Below are 16,530 nucleotides of genomic sequence, written 5' to 3'. Positions count from 1 at the left end.
ATTATTTTCTCCTTTATTAAGATCAAGTTTGGATAAGTAAGTAAATTCAGAGGAAGATAAAAGAGTATAGAGTACTTCATACCCTAAGGGATAGCGTTTAAAATACTCATTTCCTGATGCACCGTTTTTCTCCCATGTTCTACCCAGCAATTCTTGGACAAGGTCAGGGATCATGATTCCCACTGTACAAATAGGACTTGAACCACCTGAGATAACTCATTTGACATGTGGTTGAGCCACGAAGTGAACCTAGAGTCTCTGACTCCAACCAACGAACCTTGCCAGCTTTGAAACAGAGAGAGCTCCTCATTACCACCCGGGTGCTTGTGTTTTATTTAGTCCCATTCCTTGCCTAACACACTTTCATTTGTCCTTTATGGTAGGCCCATATGTTCTGTTCAGCCCATTGACTTGAACTTTGTGGATGAGCCATCAGAAAATGGTACAAGAAACAAGATCGAGATTAGCATGGACTGTATCCGCATGCAGGACTCGGACCTCAGTGACCCCATGTGGGTGAGTGGTGAGAACTTCTCTAATATGTGGGCCATCCCATCCACATCTCTGTGAAATCTGTGTATTTGATGGCATATGAAAAGGCAGATGGCCCTAAATGGGCAAGGCCATCGGGCAGAGAATCAAGGTGGTGAGCAGAGAGAAACTTAAGTGTTTGTGGATTTTGTGCTCAACTCTTCTTACAGCACATGCTTTCACTGGTGTGGGGAATGTGGGCTGGGAATAATTCTTTACATTCTTTTTTTTTTTTTTTTAAGATTTTATTTATTGATGTGACAGAGAGAGAGACAGCGAGAGCAAGAACACAAGCGGGGGTTGTGGTGGGGGAGCAGGCTTCCTGAAGCGGGGCTCGATCCCAGGACCCTGGGATCATGACCTGAGCTGAAGGCAGGCACCCAATGACTGAGCCACCCAGGTGCCCAGTCCTTTACATTCTTTATCTGAGTTTTTCCTTATATCTATCCCAATTTGGAGAAGGTGGTACCACTCCAGGGTTTTACAGGACGAGTTAGAGTCAGAACCACAGTCTAGATCTGAATTCTAACCAAATTCTATCTATACTATAGCGGACTGCCTCTTTCATGGAACTATCCTTCTTAAATAAAGAAAGAGGAAGTAAATTCAGTGTGAATCTAGGTATAGATTTGAGTACCTAGTAATAGAATAAGGGGAAGGAAGGTAAGTAATACATAAAATAGTATTTTTGCGGGGAGGGAGTGCTTTTCCACTGAGTCACCCATGACCTTAGGCTTCAGTTCCTCATCTGTAAAAAGGGTAGACCAGGGGTGTAATGGGTTAATAATAATAAAATACTTTTCTGAAATGTTTAGATGAAATTTTCTGTATTTGTGTAGTGCATAGTGCTAGGGGGCTTTTTGTCTTATTTTTAAAAAGTTATTATTCATTCATCATACAAATCCTGCTGCTTTTTTTGTAAAACACACACACACCCCCCACCAAACAAACAAATCCTACTAGGAAACAAAGTGGGGATTTCATAGATCACATGTGGAAATGATTTTGGAGATCCCCTTAAAAATACCTTGCCTTTCTTTTCTGGTAGAAGATTTTATTAGAATTTTCCATAAATATATATATATATATATATATATATATGGATTGTACTTTTTTTTTTTCTTTCTCTCTCTCTCTCTCTCTCTTTTTTTTTTTAAATATTGGGAGAAGTTGTGTCAGGAAAGGGAACAGGAAACAACCAAAAATATAAGATGGTAACTTTATAAATACACTGATGTTTTGCCACTAAGTTGATGAAAGGAAAATAACTATTTGTCAGTGGACCCTTCCATTCTAATACTGATACGGTTCTCAGATTCGAGCTAGTGAAAGATGAATAAATCCAAGGGGCAGGTCACTCAAGGCCTTGGAATGTATTGCAATTAAACCTAAGTAGGGGTAAATTCTGATTTGACAGTGACTTTGAAATTAGGATATCTCTAATTCACTTAATAATATCACCTCTTGATTATAGCATAAGCCTAGGCAAATCTTTCTTTAGATATTCTCTCCAGCAATTTTCTGTTCCGATTCCTGAACTCATAAAAGCAAGTGAATTTATACCAAGCTTGAATGGAGACTCAAGCCTTTTAATTTAAGGTTTCTACTCTTATTTCACACATGTTCGCATACTGAAGCATGTGGTTTCTAAATGTGCCGTTCCCTTTCTTATTTTTTTATGTTAGAAATTTTCTCCTTAGACATCTTGGTTTTTTGTTGGTTTGTTTTTATGTTTATTTTTGCTTTGTTTTCCCCCTCTGGCCAACTCCTATCTATCCCTCAACAACAGTTTATCCTATCTTCTCTGGGAAAACTTCCATATCTCTTTTTGCCACCAGTTTGAGTTAAAGACCATTCCTCTAAAACAACCTAGGTCTATTTTTAGTCCTATTACTTATTGTACAACATTATAATTGCTTATTTCCCTGTGTCTCAAGGGGACAGGGACCATATTTTGTCCTGCTCAGCATTTGTTAGTCACATAATAGACCCTCAGGAAAATTTGAAGTCCTGTGAAATGAGACTTGGAAGTTATCTAAAAAAGTCAAAAAGCTCTCTTTTAAGCAGTCCTGTCCAAGAGAACTTTCTTTCAGTGATGTAAATGTTCTCTCTTCTGTATTGTTCAATGCAGTAGTCATTAGCCACATGTACCTTTGGGCATTTGAAATGTGGCTAGTGCAACTGAGGAATTTAATTTTAACTTTAGTTAATTAAAATTGAAATTACCACATGGGTTTAGTTTTGGGAGAGCACAGTTCTAGAATATCTCCAGTCAGGGGACTGTTCTCTTGAACATTCATAACAGCCAAACTTCCTGTCCCCTCTACCTCTCAAGTTCTTTCCTTTGTGACTATGGTCTGTCAGTGTGGAAAAAGTTATGCTGTTTAGATACTTTATTCTTTACTTCCACTGTTTTCTCAGTTCTGTTAGAAAATATCCAGATTTGCTATTTGAAAACAAAACAAAACAAAAAAAAACTTTAGTCATTTAAAGTCCATTTTGGTGCTTTTATAAATCAGCTAAAAGAAACTTTAGAGAAATCCTAGTGGATTATCTGAACGAGAGTCTGGGAAACTCTACAATGGTGTTAGAAAAGGAAAGAATGAAGAAGGGGAGAAAATAAGTCAAGAAAATACATAGATGTCATTGCCCTCCTGATAGGTGTCTAGCTAAGACTGCACTGCTCTATGGGTTGGAGGTTATTGCTATTTAAGAAATACTGATATTTAAAAGGGTTATCCATTTGCAACCTACTTCTCCTGATTGTCAGTTATTACACACACACACACACACACACACACACACTTGATTTTGATTCTTTGAAATAGATTTTTAATAATGCCACTAGGAGGACTGACCTGATTGAAAGAGAGCATGTTCAATTTGAAGTTGATTCCTGACTCTCCGGTTATAATTCTAAACTACAAATTTTTAGAAACAACTTTTTCTTAAGCATCAATATTTGGTGGTGATTAACATGTCTGATCTTTTATTTAATCTTCCCAATCACTGTGTGAGGTAGAAATCATTATTGTTCCTTTATAAATTAATAAGTCAAAGGCAAAAAATGAAGGTTAAAAACTGCACACAGGATGACATGTGCACACAACATCAGTGTCAGTATCCTACCCATACTACTCAACTCGATCTTCTCTCATTTTTCCTCCAGAATACTGGAGAGGAACTTTCGGAGGAACTTGAGCTCTATTTCTTGTTAAGTACCTGTCTGTTCCGTGAGCATTAGGGATGCCCATGTGGAGAAACCACTCCTCTCCCCATGAGAGAGTCCTATAGTAGAGTCTTAACACTGCCTCCTCTGAAGAGGCACAGGTCACCATCAGTAATAATGGACAATAAAACAATTGTCTCATCACTTATTAGCACCTTCAAGCTTGAAATTGTTTACCAGCTTAAACTGAAGGTAACACAAAGTCAGGAAATAAGACCCAGAAACTTTGAAAAGAATAAGGGATTGAGATGATTCCGAAAAAGATGAAAAACAAAATGAAATGTGATTTTTTTTTTTTTCTAGTGATGGGTCACTTAGGAACAATAATATTGAAAGAAAGCTACAAGATGAGGGAAAAGGAACTTGATGGCATAAGCTTGCCTCTCTGTGGCTGTTCTGTTTTTAATATGCAAAGAAGTGAGGTATTGCTAGTAAGTGATAGTTCTGTATGAATCCTGTGTCTTCCCTTGTCTTATGACCATTCCGACATCCTCATCTGTGTCCACATGTGAAGGACACAGAGATGGGAATATGTAACAGTGACAGTCCTCAGCAAAAGGAGTCACAAAATGGGGGACATGCTCAGGCTCCTATAACTAGTATTCTGGTTTGGAAAGTAAAAACTGGGATCCACTTAGATTCCTAGTTCTTCCAACAGATAGCTGCTGATGTTTGGTAGCATATTTTCGCTTTTCTTATGTATAAGTTCATAGCTAAATACTTCTACAACTGCACATAAATTACTTTCCTTTTGCATATAATATCTTAAAAATTTGGGATCTCTGCCAGGCATGTTCTCACTATGCAAGAAATATGAATCTGTAGACATGAAACAACATGTCAGATAATTAAGGACAAAAATCTTGAAATTGAGAATGACATCCCATTTTTATTGATGTTTTTCACATAACCTTTACCTTAGCAATTAGTCATGAAATGGAATCGTAATGTTTTGCTCTGATTATTAACAAAGGAAATTTGAATTGCAGAGAACGTATGTGCCTTCTTCATTAGAATGATTTTAATGTCACTAAAAAATGAACTACATTGAATTAGAAGATGAAAGTGAATGAGGTTTTTTTCTCAAATTTTTTTCATAATTTAGCCTATGTTTCCAAGATCCTGTTGGCTTTTGATTCTACTAATATTTCCTTTAAATCTCAGCCTTGCCTTATTTACAAACTGTCTAAACATGCCTGGCACATCTTCAAGAGGGAGATAAGAGCATCAACACTTAAATGTCCTCCTGGAACGATTGATGGAAACTACATAACTTTTCTTTTTGCATTTATTCATTCTTGGTGCTTTAAAGGAAGCCCTATTTAGTCGAATTGGGTTTTTCCCCTCATAATTTGAGTGGCAATTATCTAAAACCATCCGTTTCCATAAATTCTTATTGTAACATACCAGGTATACATGAAGAGTCTTTACCTCTTCAACTCTGCATTTCCTAAGAGCAGATAGTGTGTTTGTGTTTTGAAAAAGCCTAGGCCACAGAACCAAGCATACTGCCCTATATCTTAAATGATCCAAGATTCCTCTAAGATTTCAAGTATATATACTAGATCTAGTCATATACATATACTAGATTAGTACTTACTGAATGCTATGTTCTGCTAATACTAGATCTAGTCATATACATATACTATATTAGTACTTACTGAATGCTATGTTCTTTGTGATACAGATGGATAAATCATGGTGTGTAGCTTTGAGAACACCATAATACAGCAAATGAGTCAATGTGTACAAAATTATTCATATGTGTGTATTTTTAAAGCCACACCCAAAAGAAATGATTTACCTTGCCTGACAAAGACTGGCAAAATGTCATAGAGAAGGTGATTTTTATTTAGGTCTTGAAATAGGAGTCAAATTGATCAAAATATAGAAAGGAAAAGAGGTCCAAGTTTTGATAACTATTATGAAAACAATTTATTTAAAAAAAACTATAAGGTAACATGCAGAAGTTTTAAAAGAGAAGATTCAAACATTTGGCATAGGAGAAATTTCTATAGAAAGAAGGAAAAAATACAAATTTGAAAAATTTATAGCACATGGCAAAGGTTTAATGGCCCTAATAAATATTTAAAAATTAATAAGAGAAAGATGAAGCCATGCTCTTTGGCAAAGAGTCTAAGTAATTCACAGATGTTTAATGGACATAGAATGTTTCATCTCTCTAATAAAAAATATTGTGAATCCCAAAAATGAGTTTCATTGGTTATCATTCCAGATTGTGTCATAGACTATCATCAACCTGGTCAGCGAAGATTTAAATGATTGATAATATCCAGTGCTGATGAAAATGTTGGGAAACAAAATCTATTCACTTTCGCAGAAATATAAATTGATGTATTTGGAGGACAATTTGCCCTTCTAATTTATTTAATTTTAAATTTTCATCCTTAGGTACCTAAAGGTATGTACCACTTCTAGGAATTTCCTTCACAAAACAATTTAAAATATGTAAATAAGTACACACACACACACACACACTCACACACACACACACTCTCACACACACACCCCCATGCATACTGACATGTACACACACATACACATATATACAGAAATGAAGACTTCATTGTAGCAGTGTTTATCATATCTATAAAATGATAAGACCAGCTAGAATTTTGTAGGCTTTAAAGGTTTGGACTCAGAGAGGAAAGAAACTATAGTTTAAAGCAAATGAGGGTTAAGCTCACCATTGAGAGCTGGTATTAGCAATTATGAAGCATGGTCATTTTCATCTTGCCAGTTTTATTGTTCATGAACCTCAGGGTGATTTCTGTGTTTGTGCTTTGTGTGAGGTATCTTTATGTTCAGGGAAAGATTATGTAGAATTGATATTTCTTATGAAATGTTTGGAAGAATTTGCTCATGAAACCATCTGGGCCTGGATATTTCTTTTTGGAAAGCTCTTTAATTATAAGTTCAGTTCTGTTAATTGTTACAGAACTACTGAGATGATTTATTTTACCTTGGGCAGGTTTTCATAAATAGTGGTTTGTAGGGGCACCTACCTGGGTGGTGCAGTTGGTTAAGTGCCCGACTCTTGGCTTCAGCTAAGGTCGTGATCTCACCATCATGATCTCACAGTTGTGAGATCGAGCCCCACGTGGGACTCCACATTCAGCATGGAGTCTGCTTCAGTTTCCCTCTCCCTCTTCCTCTGCCTTTCCCACCCATGGATGCGTGTGAGCGCTTTGTCTTACTCTCTAAAATCAATAAATAAATCTTTAAAAAAATATAGTGATTTGTAAGAAATTTGTTGATTGCGTCAAAGTTCTGAATTTTTATATGGAGAATTGTTTGTAGTATTCCCTTACTACTCTTTTAATGTCTGTGAGATCTGTAATATCTTTCTGTTTCATTTCTGATATTGGTAACTTGTGCCCTCTCTTTTTCTCTATCAATCTCACTAGGGATTTATTAATTGTATTGATCTTTCAAAAAGGCGCCTCAGCTTTCTGGTTTCCCTGTTTTTCACTTTTGTCTTTCTGTTTTCAGCTTTATTATTTCTGGTCTTATTTTCTTCTGCTCCTTTGGGTTTATTTTGCTCTTCTTATTAAAGTTTCTTAAATTGAAAATTTAGATTATTGCATTGAGATCTTTCTTGTCTTCTAATGTTAGTATTTACATTTATAAATTTTCCATGAAACACGGCTTTAGTGGCATCCCCTACATTTTGCTATGTTGTATTTTTATATTGTTCAGTTTAAAATATTTTCTGATTTCTCTTAAGGCTTTTTTTTTGATCTGTGTGTATTTACAAGCATGTTTAATTTCCAAGTATTCCAGTGTTGTCTGTTATCTTTCCATTACTGCATTCTAATTTAATTCTATTATGATCAGAAAACAAACTCTGTATGATTTCAAATTTTCAAAATTTTTTATTTATTTCATGAGTTTATTTCATGAGTCAAGATATAGTTTATCTTGATGCATGTCCTGTGGGCACTTAAAAAGACTGTGAAAGATGTTTTTTGGGCTGGAGTATTCTAAAAATGTCAATTAGGGCCCATTGGTTGATGATATTATGCAGTTCTTCTCTATGCTGGTTCATTTTCAGTCTACTAGTTCTATTGATTAGTGAGAGATGAATATTGAAGTCTTTAACTCCAATTATGGATTTATCTCTTTCTCCTTTCAAGTATGTCTGTTGTTGCTTCATATATATTGAAACTCTATTTTGGGGTGTATTGTTTTATCTTCCTGGTGAATTGATCTTTTTGTCATTATATATTTCTCTTTATTCCTTGTGATATACTTCATTCTGAAGTCTACTTTGTTTTTATATAAATGTAGCCAATCTAACATTTGAGTAATATTTTCATGATAAATCTTTTCTTCATCCTTTTACTTTTAACCTGTATTTATCATTATATTCAAGGTGAGTGCTTCTACAATGTATAGTTGGTCACTTTTTATCCATTTTGTCAATATCTATTAATTGGTGTATTTGTATCATTTCATATTTATGTGTATATAATATATACCATTTGAATTTTGTGTGTTTGTTCTCTCCATTGCTCTTTTGTTTTCCTTTTCTCTGCCACTATTTAGATCACTTCACCTATATTTAGTATTTTCTTTTAATTATTCTGTCTTGGTTTTGGCTGTATTTCTTTGCATATTTTTTACTTGTTTCCCTAGGCATTGTCATATTCATAGTTTCTCATAGTCTATTATGAATCAATATTTTACCACTTCAAACGGAATGTGGAACACTTGCCACAATATTGGTTGCATAATCCTCCCCCATGATGTTGTAACTGTCATATATATTACATCTATGTACATTGAACACTCCATCAGACAGTGTTATAATTTTTGTTTTCAACTGTCAAATATATTTTTTTAAAAACTCAAGAGAATAAGTATATTTTATTGAATAGGATATTTATCATTGATGTTGCTCTTCCTTCATACTACAGTTACAATTCTGACTGAATACTGTCCGGAAGAACAAGAATTCCATGTACGGTTTTGTTCATCAGAATGATTTTTTTCAAAGAGATATAAGTACTTCTATTTTCTAAGCAGATCATAAGCCATGTCAGAGCTCTAATTTGTTGAATTTTTATTGAACATAAATTTATAAACGTTTCTTTCATAAACTCCACCAACCTTTTCTCCCTCCCTGCCTACACACACACCCACTAACACACACACACGCACGCACGCAGACACACACAACTCACTGTAACTCAATTTGAGCCACATCTATAGAAGTTTTCTAAAATTGTAGGATTGTGTCAAAATGGTTTTTGATATGCCAATTGTTTTGTCCTCATTTGATAAATTTCATTCTTCATATGTATATATGTATGAAGCACATACTCTGTGAACAAAGTATTCTTCAGTAATTCACTCTACTCAGGCTACAAGGGGCTGTTTAACAGCAATGCTGTATGAGTCACTCAGAAATTCTCAATTTCCTTCCTACGTGCCTTCTCCTGACTCAAACGGTGGAAGGGGTACGATCCTTGATATGTCATATAAACAACAATTATTTTCTGTATGTTCCTGGTCTCCCAGGCATCTGAAATGCATAAAGTCTGCCAACTTTAAGTCTGATACCAGTATCAAGAGCTCCCTTGAAGGAAGGCCTCTCTGTTTCCCTTCCCTTCCCTTCCTACATGGTCTCTCCCTGAGGCTTCCAGAGCCACCCTCACATCTCCACTACTAAGCTCTTTTGTTCCTCCCACACATTCTCTCATTCCTTTTCAAGTGTCCTATTTCTCTCCCATCTCTACTTTTTTCTTGTTAGGTCTTCCAGAAAAACTCTATATTCAGTGTAGGGAAACTCAGAAAAAGGTGTTTTTTTTCATTGCTGTTGTTCTTGTTTTTACTTTGATGATTACATTCTATGTAACAGGATTTTACAGGTTATTACTTACTTTAGAATTCTGACATAAGACTTTTAGCCAGATACACTGTGGTTGGAATTCTGTCATTACCAGTTTAAGCTGTGTGAACTTGATTATCTCTATGACCTGCTCTTTCTTCATTTTTACGGATAGACAATAATACCTATCACTGGCCTCAGAGAATTGCAGTGGTTTGTTTCATTATCTGATTTGTTTTCATTCAAAGTTCCTGGCATATAAAAATGTAGTCATTTAAAAATTATTTTTATTATCACTCATCTATTTTCTTAATAAGAACTCTGAGTAGGTAAATATATATTACTTTTCATGATGAAATGCAAATTGATAAATTGCTCTGATGAAAAAGAAGTTTAAGTTCATATCAAAAGCATATGTAATCTCTACTTAGTGATAAGAGTTATAAAACTATTAGGTTTTTTTTCTGGTTTTTTCCTTGAAGAAACAGATTTTATAATGTACATTTGGATTATGTCATATATAAATTTATAATCTACTTATTTTTTTTTTGCATTCAATGATGAACCTATTTCTCTTATTTGCAAGTCTTCACGACAACTTTAATTGCTATGTTATGCCATTACACAGACATATAATGATTTATTTAACTGTTACTTTACTCAGATTTTTTTAAGAAGAATATTTATATAAAGAATATTTTCTTGCACTAGATGCTTAGAAGTGTGACTATTGAGTAAGATTGTATGAACACCAGTGTTACTGATACTTATTATCAAATTTCTTTTCATGGGTTTGTTTTCTTTTCAATTTGTACTCCTACAACTCTGCGGAAGTGTCTATAAACTTGAATCAATTTTCGTTAAACTATCTCTTCTTTATTTTGATTTATTTATTTTTTATTTGGCAGAGAGAGATGGAGAGATCACAAGTAGGCAGAGAGTCAGGCAGAGAGAGGAAGGGAAGCAGGCTCCCCGCTGAGCAGAGAGCCCCATGTGGGGATCGATCCCAGGACCCTGAGATCATGACCTGAGCCGAAGGCAGGGGCTTAACCCACTGAGCCACCCAGGCACCCCATACTATCTCTTCTTTAAAAATGCAAATACATCTAGGAGACTAAAGGAGATTCTAGTCATTTGCACATAGAGGTGAAACAGTCCCTCTTTCTATACCTTTGATTGCACTCTGTGGAAGGGATGGTAGTTTTGACTGGAGATGAGGAAGACATCTTGGAGAATGGAGCATCTCTGGCTGGGAAAAGCAGGCCTCACCAGGTTGGGAACAATATGAAGAAAGGGGTGAAGAAAGAAGAGTACACAGAATATATATATATATATATATGCCTATATATATTTCTATATATATATTTCTATATATATATTCCTATATATTTCCTATATAATATATATATTTTATATATATATATATTTCTATATATTTCCATATTTGTTTCCTAGGAAATATCTATATTGCCTGAGATTAGCCCTGAACATGGAGATGCGCATAACACTTTCTACTTTTCTGTGCAGCACTTCTTAACTCTTGCTCTTAGGATCTTTACTACCCTTTCTCCTTGGCTACTACCATTAAAATAATCATTCAACCATAATTTGTACCAAATAAGCTTTTGTTTATTAGTTCTATGAAAACAAATGAAACAGAATATATTCTGTGTAGAAAAAGCCCTCCAATTTTTGGAAGATGGGTTTGTAGTTACTTATGTGGCTTCTGAGATGGCCCAGTATCCACTCAGATTAGACTGAGTTCAGGTGTCCCCAGAAGAGCAGACTGTTTTCCTGTTCTGTTCTTTGTGCAGTGTAGCCAATCAGAAGGCACCACTTTGTTCAAGATTGCCAAGCCAGGGACTTTTACCTTAAACACAAGTATGCATTTCAAACCTTGAACAAACAGTCTGCTTAATAAAATAAGGGAAAGGGTTTTCTTTCTTTCTTTCTTTCTTTTTTTTTTTTTTTTCTCTAGAAATTCACAAACATCATTTGACAGGTGACAGCTCCTCCCTTACAAAAGGGGCTGTTTGCTTTTTGCTTTGGTGTTTGGGTAAACTGCATCGCACACTGGCAGAGAATTTATTGCCTAGGGGAAGGTGTTTGCAGTCGCTGTGTTTAATCTGAAAAGAAACCCTTTCCTTCTATCCCCTCCCTCTGTTTTTGAGGAGGGAGAGTTGGAAATGATAGCCCTAGGGAAATAGTTCCCCTAACACCTGTCTTTGGTGTAACCTCAGCAATGTTACTTAAGACACTGTGCTTAGTGTGTATGCATTCAGAATGACAAAGTTGAAGAGGGCAAATAAACAGAAAGGGATTTCAGCAGAAACACAGGAGCTGATTCTGACCTTACATCCTCTTAAAAACCTAAGAGTCTGAAATCCTAGCATGCTGATTTAGAGTGAATCTGATTTGTTTGAAGTAATATGCTATGAGTCACCTGTTCATTCCTTCAGTGACCAGTTTATTTAACATTGTTTAATCTATAAAACTTGGAAAATTCTAGAATAGTAGACTTAGGACTACTATTGTAGACATGATATAGTTCTACTCTAGCCTTCCTTTCATAGATGAGACAACTAAGATCCAAGTTGATTAGGGTAGAATTCTCCAGTGTATCCACTAGGGTTTATGGTTGACTATGGATTAAACCTAACTTTCTGGATCTGTAGACCTGCCTTTCCCTTTCCTGTTAGAGATAGTGTTGATGAGCTCAGGCTCTGGAGTAGCTTGCTGTCTGCATTTGAATTCAGATCTCTCATTCACTACTGGGATGACCTTGGCTAAATCCTGGCTTGTTTCTGAGCTTCAGTTTACCCACTTGCAAAATGAGGATGATGAGATTGGTAACAGACCAGAGAAGAGCTTTTTAGCATATTGAGACCTGACATGTCAAGCAGGTAACAACATCTTATATGATGAGGTCAGCTCTCAGTGGTGGTGGTCCTTACTGTTACTTCTAGAATATGATAAATCTGGAAACAGGAAATTAGGAATCCCAAGTAGAGCAATTGCTGATGCAGAAAAAAAGCAATATTTGCATGGGTTTGTATTTTTATATTTCAAAAAAAGAAGGTAATATTTGAAGATACCTAGTATTCTATAAAATCTGTTAAGCTCCTTCCCCCCCATTTGAAACTACACAGAGTTGAGTTTTCTTCAAATTAAGTCGAATTTTGAAGCAGATTTCTTTTAAACGCTCTTATATTCTGGCATCCATTCAGTCTCCTAGAACTCACAGAAAATATTTTCAGTTTAATTACTGAATAGTATTTTATTTCACTTATTTGGGTGTCATTCAGTAATTTAACATAATAAAATACTCTCTATGCCAGAGCCCAGACTTTGGAATTGGATACCCTTATATCCCTGGCTTGAATCTTCATGTGATAAAGTCAGAGCTGTGTGGACTCCAAAACAGTTTAGTTTTCTCAAAATGTGGTCTCTAGCCAACACCATCAGGAACTTTAAAAGATGCAAATAGTTTGGGTTCTACTCCAGATCTGCTCAATCAGAAACTAGAAGAGGGAGGGCAACAATCTTTCAATAAGCCCTCCAGGTGATTCTGATGTTGGAGAAACACTGGTGCAATCCAGTGTTTTAACATACGTATTTTTATAGGCTAAGAAACTCAGGTTCTGAGTGCAGAGTGACTTGCCCAAGGGGACAGAGCCATAATGACAGAGAAGAAACATCTAGGCCAGTCTCTATTTTAAAGTAGACATTTTTAGCTGTGACTCATCTTAAAACATGTGAAAAGTTCTACTGGGTTATGCCACTGAGAAATTAAAAAGGTAGACAGTAACAGTTTAGAAAAAGTAATTAAACGTATTTATTAAGTGGTTGGCTTCACATCTTTATCAGTAGACATTGTCAAACAAATTCTCATACCTGATTTTCTCTTAAATTGTAGGTTCATAAGAATCTTTTCCCTGGCAAAAAAACTAAAATTTCAAGCTTGTATTCTTGTCAATTCAACAGGGATTTGCTAATTATTTACTAAGGTCAAGATACTCTGCTAAAGGTATAAAGTTTAAATAAAAGGGCTAGTCTTTCACTACATCTAACTTAAAATCAGTGGGGGAGACAGTTATGAAGTTAATGAACTAGGTTATAGTTGATCTAAATGATCATAACCAAGAAAATATTTGTTGCTTAACTATTGAGAGATAAATAAACAAGACAACAAATTAGTACCCATGTTAGTTAGACAATGGACCAGTTTAGTCATCAGCAATGATGGCTGGGCTTTACAACTTTGGGAACAGTATTCACATCATACTCTAAAAGAATCTTAACTTTTAGGCATTAAGCAACTCAGTGATCCTGCACCTAGCCAACATTTGCTGCTTCATTCTAAGGAATGAATGAATAGGTAAAGAGTATGTTCTATACCTAAGGACCTCACAATTCATTACCAGACAGGAGACGCAAACAATTCTTATCAAGATAGAAAGTGGTAAGAACCAGAGGAGAATACAGACAAACTTCAGCAAGAATTCTGATAATCATGTCTATGTAAAAGCTTAGGAAACATATGGCCATGTGAAAAAGGAGAAAGAGAAGGTATTTGAGACCTTGAGAATTATCTGAGTTAGGGAACAAGCGTACATGAGGGAAGCATTCAGTGCAGGAGAACAGGAAATGATGATAAATAAGAACTGGAGAATACTTGCCTCACTTAGAGTAATGCAAATTATTCTTATTATCCTAAGTTCCCTGGACTCATAGCACATAATGTGGGCTATCGGTTTGAGACCCCTTGAGTTAAATGTATAAATGACTTCGATAAATTGTGTATCGAAAGGAAGGAAGGTCAATTTGGCTGGAAGCCAACAGGGAAGAGGAGGAATAAGGAAATAGATAAATAGTTGAGTTGGGGTCATGTCAGGGAAAAGAGGGATACATTCTAACCTGGTGGTCTTGGTGAACTGCTTATAGGATTCAGAATGTGGGCAACTAGAGGATGGTGGCTAGCGGTGGGGAGGTACCTGCCTGTGCACGTGACCCCAAACTCTTCAGTGTCATGTGCTTAGTGTTAAGAGAAGTAGGTGTATTAGGATTAAGAGATTGGATCTCTCTATGAGACTATTCTTTTCAGATGAGGACCTGTTCATTATCTCCTTTTTCTCCCACAGCTCTTAAAGTAGGAACATAGATGAAAATGAGAGTGCCTTTACTTTAGGGAATAGGTGAATAGACTACTAACTAGAAAATGAGAATGATGTTGATTAAAAAAAAATGGAATAGAGATAAAAAACAAAAAGATTTAAAAAAAACATGGCTGATTAAAGCAGTAGCTGGATTGATTATTTCTGATTAGAAGGGTCATGGGGGAGTCTTCATCAGGTAAAAGGTAACATCTCAATGTGAGTGCATGTAGTAGGAGAGAGACAGAAAAACAGACAGACTTAGTTTGTAGAGTAAAAGCCTTTTCATTCATTAGCTGAATGGAGTGTCCCTCAGAAGTATATTGTCTGCAGTGATGTGAGCTTCATTTTTATCTTTTTTGTCTATCAAAGTTGATTTTTTTTTAAAGATTTTATTTATTTTGAGAGAGAGAATGTGTGTGTGCATGGGACGAGTGCGGTGGAAGAGGCAGAGGGAGAGAGAAAATCTCAAGCAGACTCCCCGCTGAGTGTTGGGCTCAAAGCTGGGTGGGATGTCACCACCCTGAGATCATGACCTGAGCCAAAACCAAGAGTCAGGCTCTTAACTGAATGAGCCACCCAGGAGCCCCAGAGTTATTCTTTGTGTTTAGGAAAGACATATAATTCATCTATAGATTAAGGAGAAAACACACACACACACACACACACACACACACACACACACACACACAGTTCTTATTTCACTGTATTTACTTATCATCCTCCCAAGAAGCTGAAGAGCTCTTAATGGATGTTATTCAAAGCTTTTCTCACCACACCCTCTTAAAGAGATAGAAAGAGAGCGGGTACTTTCACATCTCAGTTGTGTCCCCCGCATGGCATAGGATAATGAATCAGAAACTAAATTAGATACAAAACCCACACGATTTGTCTTGGTATCAAATATGCTTCAGTCCAGTGCATGTTACTACCTAATTAGAACTTAGATGACCTTATAAAATATGGCTTTTAAAAATAGCCCTCTCCTTTAGATATTGGGTTTGAGTATCAAGATGTTTTTTCTATAACCTGAACTTTAGTGGAGCATTATGGATTTTGTGATGTTGGCTGCCCTGGACAAAGGGAATAGGCATGAACCACCTCTGCTAGTGAATTAGATACAATCCACTCCCCCACTTAACCAAGGTATTTTCTGTGTTTTCCAGCAATAGCTTAGTTTGAAAAAGAAACAACTCAGCTGCTTGAAGTTGATCACATAGAAAGAAAACTAAGAAGGCTATGGAAGAAGGGAAAAAAAAAAACTATTTTGTGAATCATCAAAAATGGAAAACCACTGTGTTCCAGTATGTTCCCTCTTCTTTAGATTCAAGAATTAACACATCATGTCTAAAATTAAGCTCTTTGGAGGTCTTTTGACATAGGCAGATAGATCAGGGTTTATAGTGCAAATTTACTATCTCTGATATCTTGAAAAGCACCCAAACTTTAGCAGTTCTGAGGTTCAGTGAGAAGCCACTGGCCTAGGAGTCAGAAGTCCAGGCTTCTAGTCCTCATGCTGCTGTCACTAATTGGCTTTTTGTTGGTAGATGAATAACTTCCTCTTCCAAGTATTTTCCTTATGTGTAAAAGCATGGAATTAGACTGGTTGCTAACTTCATCCCTTCATCCTTAGTAACAGATAAACCACCAGTCCTTGCCGAAACTCCTTTTGTGTCTTTATGTGACTTTGATGGGAACACAGACAGACACATACATTTTCCAGAACCATTAGTGAAAACACATAAACCAATGTGCCCCGTTGA

The 16,530-nt window shown here is 35.9% G+C and overlaps 1 protein-coding gene across 6 annotated transcripts in view; it reads left to right on the top strand.

Moving 5' to 3' along the window:
• The window catches only part of TP63 (tumor protein p63), a 221,858-nt gene that overhangs the window by 83,503 nt on the left and 121,825 nt on the right, over window positions 1–16,530 (top strand). For all 6 annotated transcript variants that reach the window (XM_032337942.1, XM_032337940.1, XM_032337939.1 and 3 more), the window contains exon 3: window positions 384–516. In XM_032337942.1, coding sequence (XP_032193833.1) covers window positions 384–516 — 133 coding nt within the window. The remainder of the gene's footprint in view (window positions 1–383; window positions 517–16,530) is intronic.

The sequence above is a fragment of the Mustela erminea genome, chromosome 1 (assembly GCF_009829155.1).
Source record: "Mustela erminea isolate mMusErm1 chromosome 1, mMusErm1.Pri, whole genome shotgun sequence".
Lineage (NCBI taxonomy): Eukaryota > Metazoa > Chordata > Mammalia > Carnivora > Mustelidae > Mustela > Mustela erminea.
The sequence above is the reverse complement of the archived record's forward strand: the minus strand, read 5'-3'. Positions and strand labels throughout refer to the sequence as shown.